The sequence below is a fragment of the Aspergillus vadensis genome, assembly GCF_003184925.1.
Source record: "Aspergillus vadensis CBS 113365 unplaced genomic scaffold BO88scaffold_1, whole genome shotgun sequence".
Taxonomy (NCBI): Eukaryota; Fungi; Ascomycota; class Eurotiomycetes; order Eurotiales; family Aspergillaceae; genus Aspergillus; species Aspergillus vadensis.
This window is the reverse complement of record NW_020292039.1, coordinates 1039173-1063317: the sequence shown is the minus strand read 5'-3', so window position 1 is coordinate 1063317 and position 24145 is coordinate 1039173. Positions and strand designations below refer to the sequence as shown.

The 24145-nt window shown below is 50.5% G+C and overlaps 6 protein-coding genes across 6 annotated transcripts; 2 read left to right on the top strand and 4 right to left on the bottom strand.

The window, feature by feature from the left end:
• Nucleotides 1-3066: 3066 nt before the first annotated feature.
• BO88DRAFT_9862 (uncharacterized protein) lies at nucleotides 3067-3460 on the bottom strand. The gene has a single exon (XM_025713306.1). It carries the CDS (start codon nucleotides 3355-3357, stop codon nucleotides 3151-3153), a length of 207 nt encoding a protein of 68 aa, XP_025568194.1. The 5' UTR covers nucleotides 3358-3460; the 3' UTR covers nucleotides 3067-3150.
• A 2288-nt stretch (nucleotides 3461-5748) lies between these two features.
• On the top strand, nucleotides 5749-8735 carry BO88DRAFT_9806 (uncharacterized protein). The gene is made up of 4 exons (XM_025713302.1): nucleotides 5749-5833; nucleotides 5987-8059; nucleotides 8125-8504; nucleotides 8570-8735. Exons 2-4 carry the CDS (start codon nucleotides 6193-6195, stop codon nucleotides 8615-8617), a joined length of 2295 nt encoding a protein of 764 aa, XP_025568193.1. The 5' UTR covers nucleotides 5749-5833; nucleotides 5987-6192; the 3' UTR covers nucleotides 8618-8735.
• Nucleotides 8736-11396: 2661 nt separating this feature from the next.
• BO88DRAFT_400075 (putative MFS transporter) lies at nucleotides 11397-13999 on the top strand. Its single transcript, XM_025705475.1, has 7 exons — nucleotides 11397-12138; nucleotides 12204-12306; nucleotides 12355-12518; nucleotides 12585-12745; nucleotides 12801-13032; nucleotides 13083-13530; nucleotides 13586-13999. The coding sequence occupies exons 1-7, from the start codon at nucleotides 11884-11886 to the stop codon at nucleotides 13756-13758; spliced, it is 1536 nt and encodes a 511-aa protein (XP_025568192.1). The 5' UTR covers nucleotides 11397-11883; the 3' UTR covers nucleotides 13759-13999.
• Nucleotides 14000-14338: 339 nt separating this feature from the next.
• BO88DRAFT_420832 (glycoside hydrolase family 35 protein) lies at nucleotides 14339-17661 on the bottom strand (the record flags this gene model as incomplete). Its single annotated transcript, XM_025708469.1, has 6 exons — nucleotides 14339-15131; nucleotides 15192-15279; nucleotides 15338-15409; nucleotides 15464-15757; nucleotides 15814-16813; nucleotides 16861-17661. The coding sequence occupies 6 exons, from the start codon at nucleotides 17659-17661 to the stop codon at nucleotides 14339-14341; spliced, it is 3048 nt and encodes a 1015-aa protein (XP_025568191.1).
• A 1483-nt stretch (nucleotides 17662-19144) lies between these two features.
• BO88DRAFT_329408 (elongation of very long chain fatty acids protein) lies at nucleotides 19145-20841 on the bottom strand (the record flags this gene model as incomplete). Its single annotated transcript, XM_025702600.1, has 2 exons — nucleotides 19145-19984; nucleotides 20050-20841. The coding sequence occupies 2 exons, from the start codon at nucleotides 20839-20841 to the stop codon at nucleotides 19145-19147; spliced, it is 1632 nt and encodes a 543-aa protein (XP_025568190.1).
• A 1862-nt stretch (nucleotides 20842-22703) lies between these two features.
• Nucleotides 22704-23925, bottom strand: BO88DRAFT_9743 (uncharacterized protein). Its single transcript, XM_025713298.1, has one exon. The coding sequence runs from the start codon at nucleotides 23727-23729 to the stop codon at nucleotides 22770-22772; it is 960 nt and encodes a 319-aa protein (XP_025568189.1). The 5' UTR covers nucleotides 23730-23925; the 3' UTR covers nucleotides 22704-22769.
• Nucleotides 23926-24145: the final 220 nt, after the last annotated feature.

Here is a 24145-nt window from a genome sequence, read left to right as displayed (position 1 = left end):
CCAACGTTTTGCAGACACTCAATCACTGTAGTCATCAAGAAAGAATCCGTTGGTAGGAAGCTCGTCCATCATCTCCATGGAAAAGTCAGCATCTACCACTCCGTTTGCGTCGTAGCTACCAGCATGTCCGTGCCAGGTTACTCCCCAGGTTTCAAGGCTCCTGGGCTATATATTAGAGAGGACCGTGCGGTTGGGCCATCCAATGGCAGGAACCTTGTCAGGATATCTGGCTTTTTGGACCTGGATCTCTCAACTCCGCATTTTCGCTGTCCCCGCTATTGAGATACACGTCAACGTGAGCTAGTCGAAAGCGCCACTGATTTAACACAACGGTCGACCATGACACCGCTTGGGGTAACTGACAGCCGTTGACATGGTACGGAGTGGTGCAAATAAGCATTAGGCAAACCAGTGGTCAGGCACCCCACGCAGGTTGGTCGGTCGGTTCGATGGCGTTCAGGCCAGCAATTGCAATCCCTTGACAAGTTGTATTCTATTATCATTAGCTAATTAATTGGTGGCATCATGATGGGTCTATGACATGCGGCCCTTTCGGCCTTTGCTCGGATGTTCGGATAAGCAGTCCAGCATCCAGGGACAACAAACAAATATACTATCTGTGTTAGTAGCATAACGGCACAGTATTTGACCCAGCTTTCGACAGTTCGGCATTCGTATGAACCTCGTTCCGACTGATAGATAGTCGGGTTGAAACGGTGGAACCGCGGTTGACGTCCGATGCTACGGAGGACACTCTCCGCACCGTATGATGTTCGTCTGGTTAATGTGTAGTAGTGTGTATAATTCGGACCCAAAGATATCCACTTTTTTCTTCTTTTCGTACTTTGCAATTCGATGAGCATTCAGGCAACATGCTATCGAGTCAATCCACAATTTCTCAAAATTGTTTTCCCACTGCAATTTTTTTTTCTCTCGCCGAGGTACTCTGCGATAGTGGATCCTGGAGAAATTACATTGAGGAGAGGAGCTGAAATTGATGCTTCCTGACTCGCTGACTCGTCAAGTTCAAACTTGGCCCAGGATCCATGGTTTATGCAGTGGAAGGGAAACCACGCGAATGAGAATCGCCCGTGCTTGCCAACTGCGGCATCGGAACTTACTAGGTACTGCTACTGTGAATCAACGAACTGATCTGATTACGGCAGAACGTTTCCTCTTCCTTCGCCTCTGCAAAAGGGAAGGATGGATGTTACTAGAAGCAAAGGACTCCATACACTGGTACGCCAACCATGATTTAGACTGCAGGATAGGCGATGATATGCGCCCGCCGGAGCCCGTCTGTCAAGTTAGCATGGAAGTGACGCGGTTGGAAGGCAAAGCCCCGAATAAGATGTTGAGATGGCGACGTTGCTTGTCGATCACGCGGGAACTCCTTACAGGGGATCTGCAATGGCACTAAACCGGGGATAGACGATAGATGGAGGATATATCCACTTCCTGGGAAAGTTGCAGCTCAGGCCCCGTCTTTCTCGCGACGACCGTTGAAAATCGATGCTAGTCAAGCGATGGCAGTTGCCTTTTTGTTTTTGAAACGGTCAGACTGAAATTGTAGATGATCTTGACAAGCTGGTAGCGAAGGGGCGGAATGTGGATGACAATTTGTGCTTTAGTACTTAGTACTTAGTAATGGTGGGCCTTTCCACTAAGTACAATCTCCGCATGCACCACCGAGTCAAACCGCGCCCGCGACTTATCAGCCGGCCTGATGTACCGTCCTCATCATCCGTCCATCTAGATAACCATTTGGGCTTGTGTGGTTTTGGGCCGTAGCTTACACACCCAACACGTGCGAAAGACAGTGACCCAACCTAATGGAATCTGTATGTAGGCGGTCACTCTCTTAGTGAGACCAGTCAGGCAGGGTTGCTCACCGACAGTCGCAAGTAGGTTGGAATACGGCGGATGGGATCCCTTGTGGCTAAGCTATTGAATCTTTTGCGCTCTCCTCGCTTCGCCATATTTACGTGTAGCAAATCTTCATAGTTTCAGCTTGCATGCTTATTGATTATATACGAAGTATAAGTACGCTAAGCCCGCGATTGTCGTGGTGTTTTGGAGGAGAGGCAGTGCCGAAATATATGCAACTAGGATTCGAGTGCATTGACCGATTCCAGAACCCCCCGAAGAATATAGCGCATACTTACCGACCTGCGGCATCAGTACTCCGTAGTACTAGTGAAAGTGTAGTAGAAGAGAGGCTATCACTTCCTTTCTCTGCTAACGGGCATCATTGCTTGACCAGGTGTCACCTCCGTCGTGTTAGTTCCTACTACTGTATACTAGTAATCTTCAGTAGTAAGCACAACACCTAGATCCATCATCATGATGATATATCTTCAAAGCGGGGAGAAACCGCAAACCGTGTCACTGGAAGCAAACTGGTATGTCAAATACTGGGCATTGCATTGCACTGCATCAATAGTCCAAATTCTAATCTGAAGATTGACTGTACATCAGTCTCGTTTGCAATTGACCCGGCATCTCAGATCACTCAGATCCAATTCAAGCCTATTGCGCTGTCCCCGCGCACCCAACTGGGATACACACATTCTTTCTTGGCTATAGCTTGTAGCTGACAAACAGGTGGCCATAGGGTTTGAGGATCCAGCACAACATATCCTCCGCACTGCTGTAGATGGATTCTGAATCGGTCTCAGGGATGAGAAGATGCGTTATGAGTCTCGAGTATCATCGCTGACATCATGTACACAACCGTAGTAAGAGAGTGAATAAGGTTCTCATCCATTGATTCGGGAGTCTGAGCCTTCCCATGGTACACAACCGGGAGTGTGAGAGAGTGTGTTGGAGGCTGCGACAAGACTCCGTGGAGACCGGTCACTTCAACTTCACGGCATTGAGGGGGACACGGACCGTGGCTATCGATTAGGTTACTCTTGGTGGAACAATCTGAACCGCGGAATCCCTCACGGGAGGTTTCCACTGGTTGGTTAGAGATCAGCATTCCCTGAGTCGGGACATGGCCAGGAGAGTTTTCCTGTCACTGGTAATGTAGGAAAATAAAAGATTAAATCATTAGTCTGATACATGTACTCCATACACGGTCCATAGAAGAAACTATTAGTCTAGGGTTGGGAAATTGGGGATTGGCAAATCCCCCTCAATGTTTCGTCATGCTTTGTGCGTTGGGCAAAGAATCTGGGGTGGGCGATAATCCTGGCTAAGATCATTGCAGGATAATCGTCGAGAATCTTGACTCGTTTCATCAGGAGACTCGAGAAGGGACTGGAGTTTGGTAGAATCAACTTGGCAACCTTTTTGTTGTTGCAGTCTTGGCATAGCGTTATCCTTGGATAAGAAGGATAACAATATTGACATTAATCGGTATTTTTTGCAAATGCGATCGCCTAGTCATCCGTAGTGCCAGCGGCCGAGGTACCAATGTTAGTTACCTAGCGACTGTTACTACTACTTAAGTAGTCAAATAATACAAAGTAACTAGTAGTACTGTGGTATAGTGTTAGCTAAGTGCTACTAGTTATTAGCTCTCTCCAGGCTGTTTCTCCGAGCTTCCGTGCTTGGGTTCAGTTCCTTGGAGGCAGACTCCATTTGGTAGTCATGGCGTGACAGCTAAGAAATTTAGCAGGCGTGTGGTCGCAAATCAGCTTCCAATTTGCTCGTCCGATTGGACTATTCAGGTTACTAGACAGTACTAATTGGTTCCAGTTGATTATGGTCTTATGCATTCAGCACGTTCTGTTGTTCTTCAGTTATTAATACTCTCTGGTATCAATTATCGATTTCTGCCGCACACCAAAGATCTGAAGAAAGCACCGCACCGAACTCCCAAAAAAGTAAAAACAAAAAAGAAAGCGAGAAAATAAGAAAAGAGATAAGGAGGCGGCTCTCTAGTTCTCTACTATTGCGCGTACTCGGCAGTTAATCACTAATACCAACCATTACGGAGATCTGGTAATGTAAGTAGGAGGAGGTCCTACTTTTTTTACTACTACGACTCTCCGTGTCGGAGGGCCAAATCCCCCACAACGAACATCTCCTATCGAACGAGGGAAGATGGGCCGATGAGGCGAATGCAAAGACATCTTCAGTCAGTCAGACCCGCACATCGTTTGTCCAAGTTCTCAAGTAGCGTCGCCTTCGATTACCTCGCAAGGATGGAGCCGGGTTAGGCCATTGTAGGGGGGGGGGAATGGTTGACCCGCTCCTAACGTAATATGGAGGTATTATTGGGGACGAATCGTATGTGCGGTACGATGGTTACCGAATGGCAACAACGGCCGCAGAACTACAACCCGCTAGTTTCCCAGCCTAACTTTAGTACCAGTTACCAATATGGAACCGGACTTACCGTACAGCCCCAAAGGTGTCTTAGTCTCACCCGCCTAGCTGGTCGAATCAGAGTGGTTGACTGATGCAGAAGGGGAGAAAAAGAGAAAAGAAAGAGTGGAAAGAGATTCAGGAGATGTTCGAACATTTAATCTACCTGATAATACTAGCTTCGATGATACGATAAGTGAAGGGAGGGTCACCCTCTCGAACCGAGCAAGAATGCTCGTTTACCAGACTTCCCCCCATTCCTTGTCTTTCAAGAAATACTCATAATAATAGTATGATGGAAGATATGATTATGGCGCGTTCTCCTTGTATTTTCTGGTATGACTTGCAGCTGCAATAAGAGTCATCGTAGAATACATCACCCCTACTTGGAAGTGAGCTTTTAGAGATCAGATCAGAGCCTTTGAAGATTTTGTTTCCTTATGCGTACGTTGCGTTGCATACTACGTCCATACGATACACTTCCATCGGGTTTCCCCTCGTGGATTTTTAATCGGGCGCCCCCCCAAATTGATCTCTTTACTTTTTCTGCTCCTTGTCGGTTCAACGAACTTAGATTGAACAAGAGAGCGAACGTGAGAAAGGCGAACAAAATAGAAAAATATCTAAATAAATATGAACGATTTTTAAAGATCATCACTGGATTGAACAAAAAGTGACACACGAAGGAAAGAAGAAAAAAGAATTAGAAAATAAAAAGGAAAAGTAATAAATCAAGAAATACTAACCAAAGAATCAAAAAGTAAAAAGGAAATACAGGGCACGGTTCGGGAGGGTGTGTGCCTGGCGTTCCTTCTCGCGTTCTCTGGAAAATCCCGTCCGCTTGTCTCCGCCTGTCAAGTCAGTCGGTCTCCCCTAAAGTTGAGAGCGAAAGAGAGAGAGAGTGAGAAAGTTGTAGTCGCATCCCATCATTCCCTCCCCTCTCTCTCTCTCTCAAACTCTCCCCCATTATCTCTCCCTCCTCCCTATTCTATTCCCTTTCCCTTTCTACTCCCTCCCACACCTTCAGCCCCTCTTGCTCTTCTTCCCTTTTTTTCCTTTCCCGACCCATCCTCTCTGCTTTTCTTTTTCCCATTCTTCCCGGCTCTCACCATCCCTCCTCCCTCCTCCCCTCCCCCCTGAGCGGCCCGTCTTCTGCTTGATTCAGAAGACAAGGTGCCTAGGATCTGGTTATCGTTTCCTTCTCGATCTCCTATTTGATTTTGGCATTGTTCCCTTCTTGTCTCTATTCAACATTGTTTGTTAGCTCTGCTTTTCTCCTCTTCTCTTTTCTTTTCTTGTACATGGCTCGACCGCTCTAGACAGCTTCTGCCATCCCTGGAGCCTTGTGTTCCGCACGTCGTACCTCGTCGCCAGCTCTCCTCCCTCTTCGATCGCCTGATCCCGAGCCTTTCGTTTCTTTTGTCCTCATCAGCATTCGTTTTTTACATCGACAGAACGCTTTTCCTTAATTGTTGTATCAGTATAATTCGGTGGGGACATCTTTCCTGCGAAACAGGTACGACCCCATTCCGCCGCTTGCCTTTGCACACCCCCCTTTCGAAACGGCAACCACATTCGCGTTGGAGAAACATCGGTCCTCGAGAGTTCAACTAGCCTTTGAACCGGCTTGTTCTTGTGCAATCCTGACTGACAACTGTGTGTAGTACAGACTTTCCCCCTGTTGCCTTCTTACAATCTGTCTCCTTTTTCTACCCTTGTTACCTCTCCTCCAGACTTGATCGACGTTAGGCTTGGTTCATTTAGATTGGGCGCTGCGGACAGTCGACGAGCTTACCTGTCGACACATCTCTCCCCGGAGACGCTGTCAGCTACGCGTCGGATGTTATTTCGTTCCGGGTAGTGGAGGAGAACACCATGGCTGCGTTGGTACAGACAATCCCCCAGCAAAGTGGCACGGTTTCTGTGCTTCAAACCCGACCATCCTCTTCTTCGGGCACCTTCACAACTTCCTCGCAACCCGGGCAACAACAGAATCCGCGGAACTCGACGATGTCCTGGAACCCCTATAACAACAACGGCAGTTCGGGAAACTACAGAGTGGGCCACCAGGTCGTGGCCCCCTACGCCTTCACCAGCACCCCCAACCCCTCGAATCCAACCAACATGCAAGCACGTCAGTCACTGTCCCCTCATCTGAGGCCAGAGCATCGCACATCCTCGGCCCCTTCGGTGCCTCAGGGGTCTGCAAGTCCCGCCAACGTCGGAGTCAACTCGCGTTTCGCCCATCCTGCAGCTGGTTCTGTATCCACTTCTTCCTCCAACTCCTCCGTCCATTCCTACATGTCGAAAGACGACTCGGCGATTCCGACCAGACAAATACGTACCGATGCTCCCTTGCGCCCGCTCTCCACAGTTAACCTTCCTTCACCTTCCTCTTCGAATTTCATGAACATATCCTCACCAACTGTGGCCCGTCCATCGCCCGACCGCTATCGTCGTGGAAACCGGCGACCGGAAAATGCTGCGGGCGCCCAGCCCGCTTCCACGCAGCCTAACGGACCGGCACCTGCACGCTCTGCAACGTTAGCTACAGACGATAGTGCCCTCCATATGAGTACTCCTGGCCTTGCGGGCGTGTCTCTGGATGCCCCCCGCCGCATTGGGCATGTCCGCGTGCCCAGTGCTGATGATACTACGCGCGCAGATAAGCCTCAGACAGAGTTAGCCAAGAGGTATAGGCGCCGGAGCTGGGGAAACATTGATAACGCTGGTCTCATCAATATGCAGCTACACTTGCCCACATCATCGCCGACGCCGACAGCAGGTGGCCATGACTACTTCGATCAGAGCACGCGGCCCCGATCGGCACAGTCTCATAAAGAAGTCCAGGGAAGCATTCCGTCCGCCCATTCTTCGACTTCATCTGTACGCGATGCAGGGCACAGCGAATCTGCATCATCCTCCAGTAAGAGCGGTCCCAAGACCGATGACAGCAAGCGACCGAACAAACCCTCACCGCTGTCTCAGCCGGTCGAGGTTGACTCTAAGCCCCCGACTCCCAAAGCATCCCAGCCTTCCACAACGCCAAACCCTGCTCCCACGGAAAGCCTCGCTTCCCAGCGTCTTGCCGAAATAACAAAGGGCGACCCCAAGCGACCAGGGAAATCCAGGCTGAGGAGGGCCTTCTCGTTCGGTAGCGCATCAGAGCTCCTCAAAGCATCCTCGCAAAACAAAAGGGAAGCGATGGCTGCGGAGAGGGCTCGCAGGGAATTGCTGCAAGAGGAATTGGGTCCAGAGCAGGCAGCCATAGCCGAACAACAAGAAGCAAGCGGCTTGGGCGAGAGCATTTACTCCTCACATCACCAAGGTCGTATATTCAACAGCTCTACCGACAACCTTTCCGTTTCATCGACAGCATCCTCCGCCTCTATTATGCTTCGCAAGATGGGCAAGGGAATGAAACGATCGACGCGGTCATTGGTGGGGCTTTTCCGCCCGAAATCGGTAGTGAGCACATCCTCGACCGATGGTGTGATGATTGAGCCCATGGCACCCCAGCTGTCCGTGGTCAATATTGAGGCGGAGAGGAAAAGCACAGCCGTTACTTCGGACTCGCAAGACCATCCTCTTGGTAGCACGTTGTTCTCTAAAGTGGAAACCGATGCAGCGAACGCCGTGAGCCATGAAGATGATGCCCTGGACAAGTCGCGTAAAAGCATTGTCGGAGGAGACAGGGAGCGAGCGGAGGTTCTGGCAGCCGTGAGGAAGGGCATACTGAAAAGTACGTCTTGGTTACCATGTCATGATCTTTGCTTGTGATATATCTCGTACTAACGTCCCATTTAGAGACCTACTCGGACCCGGCTAACCAGACATATGTGCTCAAATCGTCTGAAAACTTGAACGGCAATGACTCCCCGCATTCCAGCGTTCCCAGTACCCCTGAGGACCAGACACGGTCAGGCAATCGACGAACCGACGTGGTTAAGATTGCCGGCGAGGATGATTATCTCTCAGAAGGGCGGTTCCAAACCTCCGAATCTAAGAGCGCGCCTATCACCCCACAAGCTGTGATGCCGAAAAGTCTGGTGTTCAGTCCCCGGATCCAGTTCCACGAGACATGGCCGAGCGGGGAGTACGACCGACGCGGTGACATCGCCACGTGCAACCGGTTGACTCCCCTCCTTGCTCAACAAATCAAGGAGGAGCTGAACAATTTCAAAATGGTGAGGAACCCGTCCCAATCGCCCCCTTTCCCAATGAAGTCGATCGAGTGCTAACTATATCGCAGGAGATGGAGGTCCACGAGACGTCAAAAATCTATACTCACTTTCTCTGAGCCGCTGCATTTCGAATGGCGTTCTTATTGCGTGTCTTGTGTTATTTACCCTTAGGAGGAGTGTTGGATCTATCAACGGCATGGTATTGAGCCTTGGTGGCTTCTAGACCTGTTTCCTTTTCGCTAGAGAGTCTTTTGGTTTCCGTCTTCAGTCCCATGCTGACTCGGTGTCTAATTGTCCGTCGTGTGTACGGACGTGACCGGGTCGCCCCTTTGTTGTGTTTTTTTTTTTTGCTATGCGTTCTGGGAGTTATGGCGACATCAACATTCAGGTCTTGGTCTTGTGTCGTGTTCTTTCGTTATTCTGCGCATGGAGATTTATGGGGATTCTACTACAGCAAATGAAGAATAGTGGATCGGCTAAGGGAGGCATCGCCTATGACCCGGTTCCGGATCATTTGGCTTCGATCTACGTCGCACCCAGGATTTGGGCACCGATTTACTTTTGCGCTTCCTTTCCCCCCTTGGCGGCCTGTCACAGCTCGTGCTTTTCGCTTCCTCTTTAATCGTCTTCCTTTCTCCCTCGAGCCCCGATTCCTGGCCGACCATTGCATGCAAGCCACACCGTCTCTTTGAAGTCTCGTTTTGTTCTGCAAGCGTGAAAATTGGGCAGCATCTCTTTGCACATTGTCTCATAGTGTTCATTGTGAAACGTTCTTTTGCTGTTTTCTATTTCCTGCAAGCACCGATCCTTTTTATCGACGTGTTGTTGTCCGTGTACAGCTTTCTGAGACCGGTACACAAGTGAATGTCTCGCAGCATCATCATCCATCATCAAAGCATTGACTGGCAATATCAATGCAATTTTTTTTCTTCTTTCGCCCTATCTTATGCAATGCTTCCCTGGGACTACATACAGCTGGATTCTAATTTTGAGGGTAATTGTATGGCAACCCAGCAGACACATCGAAGTCGTAGAAGTGTATCCCCGATGAATTCGAAATCGCGTAGCCCTCGAGCCTCTGAACAATTCCATTATGATCTGGGTCTGTCGGACATAGGGGAGAGAGATGTGGAGAGTGTAATTCTGCTTCAGACCATAAGCACCGTATTATGTATTCAAAGACTGAAGTAAAAGAAAGGAAGAAAGAAAGAAAAAGTAAAACCAGAAAGCGACGACAGCGACAGCCACTAAATAAATAGATAAATAAGACCTCCAGGCAAGAAAAGGAAAGGTAATAGTAGTAACTAACCCCCACGCTTTCATCTACATGGGAAAGCGTATGAGTGGACCTATGAACATGCAAACCCGGCCCCGGTCCCGATACTTAGTAAGTACCACGCGAGAGATCCCGAGGGAAAAAGCCAATGGGACGAGATATGAATAATCAGGAAGAAAAGGAAATGAAAAACAAAAAATAAGAAAAATAAAAATAATAAAGAGGAAAAAAGAAAAGTCTCTGCGGCATCAGCTGCCACATGTTGTTGCCGGGGTTCAGGTTAGTTAGTTAGTTACTTAGGGGGAAACACATGCTTGGCAAATCGAGTATTTTGCCGAGGGGTGGACCTGGGGTTGATACCCTTGCCTGCTTAGTTGGGTAGTACTTTGCTTGGCTACTTGGATGGATGGAATCTTGGTGGTTATGTTGTATAGTTATTGGATTGGGTATGGGGAGGTACTGTAGGTATCTGGGTTGAAAAGTAGATAGATGTAGACTCGGCTGCTACTAGTAGATAGACTTGTTATGGGATCCCGATGGACGGATGGTGGATGGATCAGGTACATACGAAGTAGCTGCACTGCTTGGTTGTTCCAACCGGGTAGTACTTTTTTGAACCATGGACTGGTCACTACTACTTACCTTCATGGCCTGATGTCTCTCTGTGTGCGTGTGTGTGGCGTTGAGAATGAATTTTCTCCATTACTTTCCTCCTTCGGGGGGCGGGGAGCAGACGGGGGGCCGAATAGATGATCTAGCCGGCATGTGCGATATAAGCCCGTGTCGCTAAGCCAGCAAGGAAGTAATCAATCCCTCTTTCCCGATGGTCATGGCCTTTTCTCCTCTTCTCGATGAATATCGGGTCCATCCGCCGGTTAACTCTCCAACCTACCATCGATGACGAAGATGGTTTTTGGCTGACTGACCGTGATTGATGATGATCAATCAAACCAGCGGTGACTCTCGTGCGTGAAGGAAGGGGAAGAGGGGGTGGTACTCCCGTATGACCAACCAATATCCACCATGGTGGAGTTGCATCCATCCATCAGGAAGTACGGAGTATATGATTGATGATTGATCCTTTGGAAAAATACCGGTTGAAGCCAGAGCCGGGGTTGAGGGTAGGGATCTTCCGCCTGGGGTCGACACCGTGAGAGCGAGCTTTTTTATTTTTCGGGCCGGTGTTCCTTGGCACCGACCAACTTGGTTTAAGTTTTTCTCGGGGAATTGGATCGGTCTGGGGTTGAGGATTGCGGGATGGTGTGTTAATGTGCCTTGCAGTCTTTTTGTTACTCAAGAAAATGTACACGTTTGGAGTTAGGATTAAAAAGAGTTCTCTTCTTTGCAAAGAATAGAAATTAGATCTTACCCGATGGATAAATGTATCTCTTCTTTTCTCGGGGATTTTAGATGAAGAAGAGATGCAGAGGTGTGCCTGGTGGAGTGAAGAGAAAGAGAAAAGTGGAGAGAGGAAGAGGACCCTCGCTCGGGAACCCCCACGGAATACTGCTGATGGCCTCCCACGCTCTTCTCTTCCCTCTCTCTCTCTCTGTCTACTCCATACTACAGTAGCAACACCATCATCATCATTCTTCTTCTTATTCTACCCCCACGCCAGTCGGCCCTCTCCACAAATGGCATCCCACCAGTCCCGACGGTTTCCCCTAATGATCCTGATCTCATCTCCAGACTCTCTCCCCGCTTCCGTCTTCCCCATTGGCGGGGTTGGCTGTTTTTAGTCTTCTACCATGTCTTCATTCCCGATCCCCATTGCCATTGCGGCTTCTCTTCCCCGTCTGTCTCCCCATCCTTCGGGAACTTCGTCGGGTCGTCATCGCTCGGTTCTCTACTCTCTGACCACATCAAAAAGGTCCCCTGGTCCCGACTGCAGCTGGCACCATGGTCCCGTGGTTTACTCTACTCCTCCCTTTCTCCCTCTCCTCTTCCTAATCTTTCCTATCTCTTAATCCCCTTGCCCTCCCCTTACTTGACCGTTTCCCCCCTCTCCTGTTGATCCATTTCTTCTCCTCACGTTGTCATTGTCATTGTCACTGCTCCCTCCTTTTTGCCTCATAGAAGGCCAGTGTCAGACCATCGGAGACAATCATGTCCCCCAGAACTTCTCATGATGTCGAACGGGACTTCGACAAGAGCCATGTCGACAACGTCGAGATCGTGACCGATGGAGTGGCTAATGCCGATAAACCAAACCCCAAGAAAGAGGCCCCGGCCTATGTGGCCAGTCTCTCCCCCGAGGAGCGTGAGAGAGCCGAGAAGGCCCTGGTCCGCAAGATTGACCTGCGTCTTCTGCCCATGATCATCATCATGTACATTCTTAACTATCTGGACCGGAATAACATTGTAAGTGGCATACTTAAGTCTATCGATATACTCAATCCTGTGCTCACGATTCTGGTTGCTATCAGGCTGCTGCCAAACTCGCTGGTCTCGTCACCGACTTGAACTTGCAGGGTGTGGAATACCAGACCTGTGTCAGTATCTTGTTCGTGGGTTATCTGTTGATGCAAAGTAGGTGCAGACATCTATTGGTAGAGTAGCAAATACTGACCGTATCAGTTCCCTCCAATTTGCTCCTGAACAAGTTCGGAAAGCCTGCCCTCTATCTTCCGGGTGCTATGATGCTATGGGGTATTATCTCGACGTGCACGGCGGGAGCTCAGAACTATGCCGGCTTGGTCGTAGTTCGTTTCTTCCTCGGTTTCGTTGAAGCTGCTTACTTCGTATGTCTGCCTAAACGGAAAGAATCTATTTCAAAGCGCCTTACTGACTTCTATTCCCCCTTCCAGCCTGGCTGTCTTTACTTCCTCAGTGCCTGGTACACTCGCAAAGAACTCGGCTTCCGCACGGCAGCCCTCTACTCGGGTTCCTTGATTTCAGGAGCATTCTCCGGACTTATTGCCGCTGGTATCACCGAGAACATGGACTACAAGATGGGTCTTCGTGCTTGGTTAGTTCCATAGTCAAGACATGAGACGTGGAAATCGCTGACTTGACTGTAACAGGCGCTGGCTTTTCATCATCGAGGGTGCAATCACCATAGTTGTAGCCGCCATCTCCGTCTTCATCCTGCCCAACTTTCCCAGAACCACCAGTTGGCTCAGCGAAGAAGAGAAGCAGCTGGCCGCTTGGCGGCTGGAGGAAGACATTGGTGAGGACGACTGGGTGGATAGTGAACAGCAAACCTTCCTCCACGGTGTGCAATTGGCCTTTACCGATATCAAGACCTGGATTCTTGTAAGTACCCAGTCACAAAGACATAATTTCCACCCAGCTTACACATTTAGATGCTGCTCATCTTGTGCATCGTCTCTTCCGCCTCAGTCACAAACTTCTTCCCCACCGTCGTCAAGACCCTCAACTACGGCAACATCGAGACGCTTCTGCTCACCGCTCCCCCATACGTTCTGGCTGTCATCTGTGCCTTTGCCAATGCCTGGCATGCCGATCGCACTGGCGAGCGTTACTTCCACATCACCCTACCCCTATACGTCTCCGTAGCGGCTTTCATCCTCGCTGCCACCACCACCAGCATCGCTCCCCGCTACGTCTCTATGATGCTGATGGTCCCATCCCTGTACACCGGCTACGTGGTAGCCCTGGGTTGGATCTCAAGCACCCTCCCCCGTCCGGCGTCGAAGCGTGCTGCAGCTCTGGCAGGTATCAACTGCGTCAGTAATGCCAGCAGTATCTATGCCAGTTACATGTATCCTGACAGTGATGCACCACGATTCGGTAATACTCTCATCCACTTATCCTTTCCCGAAAACAAGTCTAACAATAACTCTAGTCACCGCCATGACCGTCAACTGTGTCACCGCCTTCGTGGCCATTTTGTCGGCAACTGCCCTCCGCTTCATCCTCGTCCGACTGAATAAGAAGCTCGATCGTGGCGAGGGCCTGGGCGATGGCGGAGGTGTCCCTGGCCAAGCCAGCTCCAGAGGCTTCCGTTTCTTGGTTTAGAATTATATTGTTTTGTTACGACATTGGATTGTTATGGGTTGCTTTATATACCCCGAGCGGGTTATGTTATGGTTATGGGTTTGGTAGTATACTTTGCACACAGCATTCTTATAAGATTTTGGGACACATAGTTGTTGGCTAGTATCATGACGAGTATGCACGATGCAAGATGCAAGATGCATTATGATGTGTTATTTACCTATTCAATTCTGGGTATTGAATGAAGACATGATATGATCTACTGTAAACATGATTTCGACTACAAAGACATACCACCAAATACATCAATCAAAGCCTATTAGCCTATTACCAGAACTCTCAAAACCACTCAATTAACCCAAGCCTACTTGGATAAAGAAATACATGAACTGAAACAAAATGTGATTTGAACTACGACATACCAGGAACTCAAAACACCTGTCCCCTATCCCACCAGAACTCTCAAGACCCCTCGATCTACAATCCAAAGCTTACTTTAATATAAAGACACAATATGATACAAATCATGAATTGAACTAAAACAACATACAACCAAAACACAGTCCAGTCCAACAGACTACACTAAACCTCTCTACATCAATCAAGCAAACTTCAACCTCTCCACACTCCACCCCGGCCTCAACCCCCCAGTTTCCAACCCAGCCACATCCAACGAACTATCCGCCACATAATTCACCTTCCAATCGACCGTAATCTCCGCCCCATCCTCCGTCTGCGCCCACACCGCCACGCCAATCGTATTCTCCCCACTGTAATCCAACACCCCCACGGGAACCGGGAACACCACCTGGTTGCCAATATACGGGTTGAACCGTCCGTATTGGTATCCGTTCACGAATAACTGCGCGCGGTACGCATTCGGTGCGTTGGCTGGTGTGCCCAGTACGAATGAGATGGAGACGTCCAGGCCTCGTGGGATGTTTAGGGGGATGGTGGTGCGGAAGAATTTTACTGTTGCGCCGGTGAAGGATAGACTTGATGCTGATGATACACTGGGCCATGGGCTGTCGTCGAATCCGGGCAGATGCCATCCGACTCGCTCCGCGTAGAGCCCGTCTTCGTTCCAGGCGCCGCGGACCGGGTCGAGGTTGGATTCGCCGCCGGCGGTGCCGGCGAGGCGCCAGTGGGTGAATTCGGGGGAAGTGGTGTTGTCGGTGGAGGAGGGGAGGAGGCGAGCTTCGAGAATGCCGCGTGGGTTGAGGGCCCCGGTGGTTTCGTCGTGGCCGGTGTCGTCGTGGATTATTAGGAGGGTGTTCTGGGTGGTTGAGTGGGTGATGTTGGTTGGGAAGACGAAGGTTTGGTTGGCTTGTTCGATGGAGGCGTTGCCCAGGTAGGAGCCTAGGAAGTGGCCGTTTAGGTAGGCAGAGAAACCGCTGGGTTTCTTGTTAGATGGGGGTTGGGGTGTAGGTGGATGGGGGAGGGGAAGGACTTACAATGCGCTGCCTCCTTGGACGTTCAGGAAGACTCCGCTGGCGGTGCCGTTGAAGTAGCCGCGCCAGAGGCGGACGCCGTTGTGGAAGCCTGTGGGGTAAGTATATTAGGTTTGTGTGTTAGGTATAGAGGAGGAGGGTAGGCGTACCGTATTCGTCGGCGTATAGGACGGGCAGCGTGGCGGGTTTACTGGGGTTGGCGGTTGTCATGTGGTTTGCATCTGGGATAGAGGTTAGTATCGGGTTGGAGGAGTTGAAGTGAAGAATGTACTGACCAACCCACGCCGGACCGGAGGCATCGTATGTCGGAAGTCGCTCCGGCAGGCTGTCATTGACTTTCCATGAAGTGAAAGCTGGGAGTTGGATGGATACAGGCGCAGCAATGGTGGCCTTGAGGCTACCGTATGAGGACTTGGATGTCTTCAGCTGCTTGCCATTCCATGTGACGGTCTTGACATCCTTAGACGCGAAGATTTCCACAGCTGTTTCGTTGATCGAGTCGCCCTTGATTGCGAGAGTCGATTTTCCAAGGCTAGCAGAACGAACGAGGTACGGGCCCTGGATGAGCACTACTCGTGGGTTAGCACGTTACTCTGATGATCAGGAGTCTGTCTTCTTTTCTTACCCGCCTCGTCCTCCGGAACAAGAGGGTCCTCTGTTAGAGCAGGGGCCCAGAACTTGTATGCTGCGGTCCTGTCCAGTAGGATCACCCGAATGTCGTTGTCGATCTGGACGACACTCATTCCCTGGGCTTGCGTAAATCCGACGATGAGGTTGTTGCCCTGCTGGTGGAAGTTGATTGCAGAGCAGTCTTGACACTTTGATACAACAGACCCGGATTTTGCGCCCTTCACTGCGAACTCTCCAGACTCGCCTGTCGGAACCCAAAGGACGAGGGTGGGCTTCTTGTCCAAGATGGCGTAAGTGAGGACTTCGGCAGTAGAATACAGAAGGGTCTCCGACCCGAAGGTGAAGTCGGTAACAATAATCTTGGATTGATGACCATTGAGACGGATTGAGCCTCCGAGCCTGGGAACGATGAGGTTGCCCGCGGATGTGTTGACGCGCAGGCTGAACGCCTCGTTTGTGCCGACAGTTGAGTCATCATGAAGCGTGACGTAGAATCCAGCGTTGGTTGTAGGGTTCCGCAGTTCGTATGCTTTGACAGCAGTGTTGTTGGTGTATTGCGTTCCGTTACCGATCAGATCGGTCATTGTCAGATCTCGTGCACTGCGCGTAAACAATGAGAGCAGCTTAGTCTCATAGTACTTGGACGAGATGGAGCGGTCCTCAGAAATAGGGGAGGAATAGTCGTAGCTGGTGGCTGTGACAGGTGCAGCAATCGCTCCCCAGTTCGTCCCTCCATACAACATGTAGAGACTCATGGCTGTGACTCTCTGGGCGATGTTCCACCGGTAGAAGAGATTGACAAAGTCCACTCCAGTATCGTCACCACAGCCACCCTCAGGCCCAGCCCAGGGGTTGTATGAGCCGCCCTGGAACTCAGGCATGAACGACGGCATTGTCGGCGAAAATTCGAGGAAATAGTCATAGTATTCGACAACCTGATAGGCTACATACTCGCCATTGGTGGATGTACACTGGCTGACATCGCAAGTCCAGCACTTGAAAAGTCAGCTAAGTCAAATTTCAATAGCGACAAGCCACTTACCGAAGGATAGGAGTCCAAGCCCACTACATCGACATTGCCTCCAGCGTTAGACCAATCGCGACTCCAAGCCATGGCATTCATATTGGGATCATTTGCGGTGAATGGTACAAGAATGCCATTCTCACGAGCGCTGCTTTCAAGAAGCTCCATGTACGCGATGGCCGTCTCGTTGGGAACCCTTTCGCTGGGATCACTGAGCCATTGATCGCCATACTCGTTCTCGATTTGGTAGCAGAACGTATTATGACCATTCGTAACCTGGTAGCGACTAGTGATCTCCGTCATCTTCTCGAAGTATGGCTTCCATGCTTCCGTGTATCGCGAATCGTTGTTGCGCAACGTTCCATAGTCGCCAGTCGTCAGCCACAGAGGAAAGCCACCCGCACTGGCTTCTGCATTGATGTAGGGACCCGGGCGAACGATGATATACATCCCAAGCTCCTTTGCAAGTTCGAAGATTGGTGTGATGTCGCGGGCACCGGTGGAGAAGTCGACCGTGTGATTGTTCGGGGCATGCCACGCCCAGCTCGAGTAGATCGAAAAAGTCGTAAAGCCTGCAGCTTTGATCTTCTCGAGGATATCCCTCCATAGACCAGGTACTGGGATGCGCCAGTAATGGAATTCACCAGAGAAGACGAAAATCCTCTCACCATGGACCTTGAAACTGTAGTGATCCCACTGGATGTCTGTGGTCAGACCGTCATCGTAAAGGGGCCATCCAGTTTCCGTCTGGTTCTGGGCAGCGGCCAGAAGACCTGTACTGGAGAGTAGAAGAGCGCATAACTTGGTGATCCGCGTCATGGCTGCTCCTTGAACTGACCTGATGGCGGATCAGGAATGCGTGCTTGTAAGGATTACCCATTTTTGACACTCCGGGCCAGGAGGACCGATTTATAGCCCGCCTTCAACTGAGGAAAAATGTTTAACATCTTTTCTCCCATGACTTCAGGCCCCGCCGTCTAGCTAAATTAGTGGCGTAAAACCCAGAAGCCCAAGTTTATTTCCGAAAGACTCTCAGAGCGTCAGCGTAACTCCGAATGACACTATCCACGACTGGCTCTGTGATGAAATCAACGACCGCCAAGCGAACTCATAATACTCGTTAATTTGAATAGCACTAGGCTACCATTCGTTTGAGAGGCCATGGAGGCCAAAGAGCCAATGACCAAACGGTGCCGATAGTGCCAACTTAATGAGACCGGGACAGGGTTTGGGGTGGAGTACACCCAGGGACCAAAACCTTCGTAGATTCAAGCTTGCGCTGCACAAGTCCGGCGGAGGTGTCAGACAATGTGGGGTGGAACTAGTCTGTGGGGAAACCAGTCCGGGTTTTTCCTCCATTCAGAGGAATTGTCGGGGTGCAATTTTCCTGTGGGGGAATCGGATGGCTTGATCGATGCCTGTCTGACGCAGAGATGCTGTGCCGAGGTAAGCAACACCAGTCAGCTTGACCAGAAACCCAGCACGGAGCGAGTAAACATACTTCCAGGTTCAAAGGGAGAGCTAGATGATATTTCAATGAGTGAGGTCATTAGTTGATGTAAAAGGTAGTATTGTAGGGAATTGTGATGAATTTCGAGATGGAGATAATGACGGGAGAGTGCAGGATTCCAGCCCACACAGTAAGAGAGCCCAGCGCGCACATGACCGCGACGCCACCACCAGATCAACTGCATTGGTACGAGATCATGATTTGAGATCTGAACAAGATAATATTATTGCCCAATTCCAAACGATTTCTGTTGACTAAATTACAAAAACTTTTCCAATTCCATTCCGACACCTTAACCAACAGCCTCCATGTCCAACAGTGGATGAGGTTCCAAAAAGAAGTATGTACACACACAATAATAGGGATCTGTCACCAGGTAAACGGGGAAAGATTATGAACAGCGGGGGTGAAACAAGGAAGACAATAATCCAAGAGAAGCTGTCCAAGAGAAGCAAAGTACATTAAGAAACCGTATGTAACCGGGCCCGTGGATAGGCTGCTAGCCTGACGGCGACCACATCAGATACCGTGGGCCATCAGACAGGAACCAACCCGGGCCCGGCGGGGGGAAAACCGCGGGTCCTGCATCTTGCAGGATGGTCGATGAATCCCGAGGGATACCGACCGACGTATCGTACATCCCCGAACCGCCACGATGAAAGGCCGATTTCGCGATTCGGGCCGAGGCAACAGGTTATGTCACCTCGAGTTGATCTTCGTAAGAATAGTTTTATCCTTCTATACTGGTTTAGGGCTCCAGAGAAGTCACCCATAACCAGCGCTGCCGAAGACTTAGGCAGAGCGATCCAGAACCTCGTAGGGGTTGGAGTCTTTAGTGTCCACGACAATGGTCGAGCTCTGAAGCTCTTCCTTAGTCGCCTTCTTGGCACCCTTCTTGCCGCTGACGGTCGAGAAACCCGAGTCGGAGTCAGCATCACTGCCCGCGACACGCGATTTCTGCTTGGCAGCAGTTGCGCGGGTGCGAATAGGAGAGTTCTCAGCAGGCTTCTGCTGGTTCTTCTGTGCCCGGAGGGCCTGGATCTTGTTCACAGCCTCATCTTCGGTAGCTTCACTGGTCTCTCCGTTGACCTCGACGGCCTTGCGGATCTCGCGACTCACGCCTCTCAGGGCATCCATTCCGGCTTTCTCAGCGGCGTGCAACTGAGTCGGCTGACGGGGACCGGGCTCCTTGCGGTAGAGATACGAGCGAACGAAGAACCGGGCAAAGAGGTAGGTCAAGGGCAGAAGGTACATCACGTTGAGCCAGATAGCGAAACCCTGGCCACTGGTGTCCATACAGGTCACCATCGGTCCGACATGGAGGACGCGCGCACCAGCAGCAGCTTCCGGAACGCCCACATTCTCGGCAATACCTTCCGCACCCGCAGCGCGGAACCCGAGCTTCTTGAGCCATGGCCCAAGTCCAGCACCGGCGGTACCAGCCGGCACAGTTGGGGTGTCAACAGGAGAGGCCGGAGCGGTCTGGCCCACAGGAAGAGTGTAGCTGAAGAACAGGTAAGAGGCAGCCATGGTGGAGCCAATGATAAACTGGGTGATTTGCATGGTGGTCAAGGATCTCTTGATTACGGTGGGGACGCGAATGCGCAGGGCAGTCACAGTGTAGTAGGTGTACTGCAATGGACGGTCAGGGCATATGAGCAACAAATCAAAAACAACCCGAGAGGGACTTCACATACCATCAAAGCATGAATTCCAGAGTTGACCAAGGTGAAGATCCAGATAGGAGCTGCGACGTAACGGATACCGGCCCACATGCACATCATGGCACCGGCGTGATGGTAAGTCTGCAGGGTCGAGCTCTTCTTACCCTTGGCCAGGATAATGACGGTATCAAGAACCTCGTAGAACTTGGACAGGTAGAAAATCCAGCCGAGGAAGGCCAGACCCTCATTCCAGAGACGACCAAGATCAGAGGGGTCCGGAACACCGCCTGCAGCCAGGCTGAACTCGGGGTTGCGGAAAGTCCACTGGTCGACAGTAGAGTCGTACGTAGCCGCGTTACCGTAACCACGGGGTCCATTGATCTTGCACAGCGTATCGGCAACAGCTGCGACGTAGTTGGGATCATCCCGACTGGGCCACGAGCTGCGGAACGCACGGATCATGCCCGCAAAAGTCCATGCCGAGTAAATGGCCAGGAAAACGTTGTGGAGGATGACGAACAGCTTGAAAAGACGCGTCTGACTGAATCCATAAGGCTTGTAACCCCGGCTCTTGTTGATGCGATTGACGAGGACCACGGTCACAGCGTACACACTCGCAATTGTGATCGGAACGCGCACGTCCAGTAGCTTGTTGTAGAGCGTCGGGGGGATGTTGAAGGGCTGGTTCCATGTCGGCTCGGAGATCACAGGGGCGGGGACAGTGGCCGGGAGCTCGCTGGGAGGGAATTTCAAGAGGGACGAAGGAGGTAGGCCGATGCGAATGACGGCCGGGTTCGCCTCGCCGTGGACGGTGAAGTCGTACATGGTCGGGACGCGATTTCGTGCGACTTTGGGACGACCCGACGATAAGGGAAAAGATACGGATGGGAGTTTGAAGAAAAGAATCAGGAGGGAAGAGAGGGTGAGAATTGACCTCTTTAAAAAGAAATGGTGGGACAATTCAGTTAGCCCGAGCCGAAAAGAAGAAAATCACCAGAAAAATTTCCAGGCCAAGCAAGCAAGTCCACTCGCACGACTGGAGGGGAGATGGCGCAAATCCCGCTGTGAACTGGGGATAAGCAGCAATTGTAAGGCGCGACCAAAACCTTACGCGAGCGTGGAGGAGGGGAGAGGGAGGAGGAGGATAGGCAACGGTTGGTCGAACGAACGGTGATCGCTGGTGACAAGGAGTTAAAGCAAGGCCGATGTGATTAATTCATAATTGAGGTCAGTCAATCTCCGGATTGCAGTTGGACCGTGGATCAATGAGAGTCACGATGATCGCGGCGAGTGGAGCCGCGCAGCGTTTTGTTGGGAATTCGGCCAACCTTCAAGCCTCGGCCCAACAAAGTGGTTACTGGAGAGCTCTGGCATGCTTGTGAAAGATACTGATAAAGATGATGATGATGATGGATTGGCATTGGAATTGCATGGGGGTTTGGGGGGTCTTCCCCCTTGAAGGAAGTCATCCTTCATCCTATACAAGCTGACTGCATTTGTTGGAGATGATATAAGATCTTGTCTCTCCCACTCACATGATGACCGGCCCGGATTCACTGAATATTTCTCCGCCTCGACAAACAAACCGAACAGGTCACCCTCCGCAATTGCTCTCAACCGCATGAAAACAAAGTAGTACAACATCTCCCATTGCCCCAATACACTCCCTTTTCTTTATCAATCACCTAGGACAACACACCCAGAAATGAATTGAGTTGCCTTAAAACGGCATGACATCAACCAGCGGAAGTGACAGCCATTCCAACCACGCCATTTAAGGATTTGGTTTTCTCCAACAATTCGATTTCCGGCCTTCCAGAAGCAGCACAGTGGATCCCGTGACTGCACCATGACTCGTGGTGCTGACTCAGCGACTGACATCACCCAACCATCATTGACTCGACGAATCCGGCCCTCATTGGCCAGAAGGACAAGTAGATACTGGCAAGTACCTGACGTACTATTTGTAGTAGAAACGCAATTGCCTGGCAGGAATTGCCCTAAGCACAACTCTAGGTTTACACGAGAAGCTGCCCAGTTAGACGTTTGTCAGTAGACAAGGATTCTGAGCCTAGCGGGTCAGAACGCACATCACTCGTGTTTCTCTATGATGATCATCAAGGTCATGCCGTCAAGTCTGGAGTTCATCATGTATCGACTCACTGGCGTGTGTTCGAATATTAGCAGCTTCTGTGGTCGTAGCTTACTGTTTCCCGTTAACACCAGGATTAGAGGGAAGACAGCAGTTCCATAACAGAGTACATGCTCAACTGAGAGGCCTCGTATTATTCGGTAGTATTACTAGCAAGATTCTGTTACTCCTCATCGTCCTCGAATACAGGATACATAAGCCTAGTATTACTGGATAATGACACAAGCGTGGCATGTCACCGACTAGTGTCGGAATAAAAGAAGTGCGATTTCCAATCCGGCATTTTGATTCAAGTAAGTACTCCCTTATGAACGCCTCCACACGCAGAACCCCGTCTGTTAATCCACAATCCATCAAAGTACCAGTTTCCGTATTCCACATACTAAGATGCATGTATATACAAAAGCGAGAGTGGGTATGTATGTATGCATGCACGTACGTATCTTCACATGACAAGACAAGAACGTAGACAAAGCATCGAAAGCGAATGGTAGCAACTTGGTATATTTATCTTCCAAAACTGAATTGAAGATCGCTTGCTAATTGGAAACGAGAGAAAAAGTATCAAATGAATAAATTTTTCTTGAGTGAAAAGGTAATTTCAACGACGCATAGCCGGCCTTCGCTCATCATCTTCAAATGACGATACAGACGATACATCATCCATATCCCTAGCATGGGTATACGATCGACGTGATATCTCAGATACTGCGTCGTCGAGTGGATGATCAAAGGGCGATATTGGACGGTCAAGTCTTGCTTCGGGGGAGGGCCAGGCGGCTGGCATGGTGGGCTGGGGGCTTCTCTCGGGATTGTTGTTGTCTCTGTTGGGGACTTCTGCTGCTGCTGCTGCGGCTGCTCCTGCTCCTGCTCCTGCTGCGGCTGCGGCTGCGGCGGTAGCAGCGGTATGAAAGTTGTGGTTATTCGTACTTGGTGGGCTAAAGTCGCGGGGATGATTGTTCGTAGGGTTGATATGCTCGGGTTCTTGCGGAACAGGGCGACCTGGGATGGGACCCGTGAAGGGGATGTCGTGGGAATTTGTGGGCGCAAATTCCCATGTTGCGCCGTTTGCTGCTTGCTGTGGTCGTTGCTGTTGTGGAGGTGATCGTACTTGGCGAGGGACTGCGCCCATGCTGACTGGGGGTTGATTGATGTTGGTCTGTGATATGGTGGCACGGTTGCGCTTTTGACGCCTGCGTCTTAGAATGAAGAATAGTAGAAGTGCGATGATAGCTGCGCCAACGACTGCAACGGGAACCGCTATAGCGATGGTTTGGTTGTTGCTGCTAGAACTGCCGGAGCTGCTGGTGCTTTTGACAGCGGTAGAGGTGGAGGTACTCGAGGAGGTTGAGGATGAATGGGTTGCAGTTGCGGTGGCAGTGGTGGGTTGTGAGCTTGACTCACTAGTGGTGATCGGGGTCCATTGCTGGGTGGTGGTCCTGGTGGTTTCTCCAGGATAATACGTTGCTGTGGTAGTGTGCTCCGATCCCCATGGGTCCTGCGTGGTGAATTCTGACTCCCCGCCAGGGTTGTAGTTAGAGCCTCCGCCTATGCCGGCCATTTTGCCAATGCTCAAATTCTGTTCTCGACTGGTTTTATCCCGCCTACGTGGTGGTGCAGAACAATGGGGGCTTTATATGTGCGTCGTGCCGGGATACAAAGGAAGGTGGGCAGTGGTGATAAATCTTAAGGAATGTAGTGGCCCTACACAAGGGCGATCTTTTATTGAACAAGGTGGGATATGCCGGACTCGACTATAGCCATGATTAAACAATGGAACACCTGAGATTCACGTATGAGAATGGACCTACCACATGGGAGCCCTCGGGCTGATTCTGTAGGCTCTTGTTGAGAAAGCTTTCTATACTAATGTACGTCGGGAACACCCAGACATGCCAGTCACAGAGCAAACAAAGAGCCTATACGCGCCTATGCGTATGTGAGAAATGAGAACATACGGGGAGAAATAAAAGAAAA

What these genes read in the sequence shown, in the direction of transcription:
- BO88DRAFT_9862 (XM_025713306.1), bottom strand. Translation starts at nt 3,357, where the DNA reads ATGTCAATATTGTTATCCTTCTTATCCAAGGATAACGCTATGCCAAGA.
- BO88DRAFT_9806 (XM_025713302.1), top strand. Translation starts at nt 6,193, where the DNA reads ATGGCTGCGTTGGTACAGACAATCCCCCAGCAAAGTGGCACGGTTTCT. An exon ending in GAGGAAGGGCATACTGAAAA is followed by an intron (nt 8,060 to 8,124) that starts GTACGTCTTGGT and finishes CGTCCCATTTAG; the next exon opens with AGACCTACTCGGACCCGGCT. An exon ending in AGCTGAACAATTTCAAAATG is followed by an intron (nt 8,505 to 8,569) that starts GTGAGGAACCCG and finishes ACTATATCGCAG; the next exon opens with GAGATGGAGGTCCACGAGAC.
- BO88DRAFT_400075 (XM_025705475.1), top strand. Translation starts at nt 11,884, where the DNA reads ATGTCCCCCAGAACTTCTCATGATGTCGAACGGGACTTCGACAAGAGC. An exon ending in GGGTTATCTGTTGATGCAAA is followed by an intron (nt 12,307 to 12,354) that starts GTAGGTGCAGAC and finishes TGACCGTATCAG; the next exon opens with TTCCCTCCAATTTGCTCCTG. An exon ending in CAGTGATGCACCACGATTCG is followed by an intron (nt 13,531 to 13,585) that starts GTAATACTCTCA and finishes CAATAACTCTAG; the next exon opens with TCACCGCCATGACCGTCAAC.
- BO88DRAFT_9743 (XM_025713298.1), bottom strand. Translation starts at nt 23,729, where the DNA reads ATGGCCGGCATAGGCGGAGGCTCTAACTACAACCCTGGCGGGGAGTCA.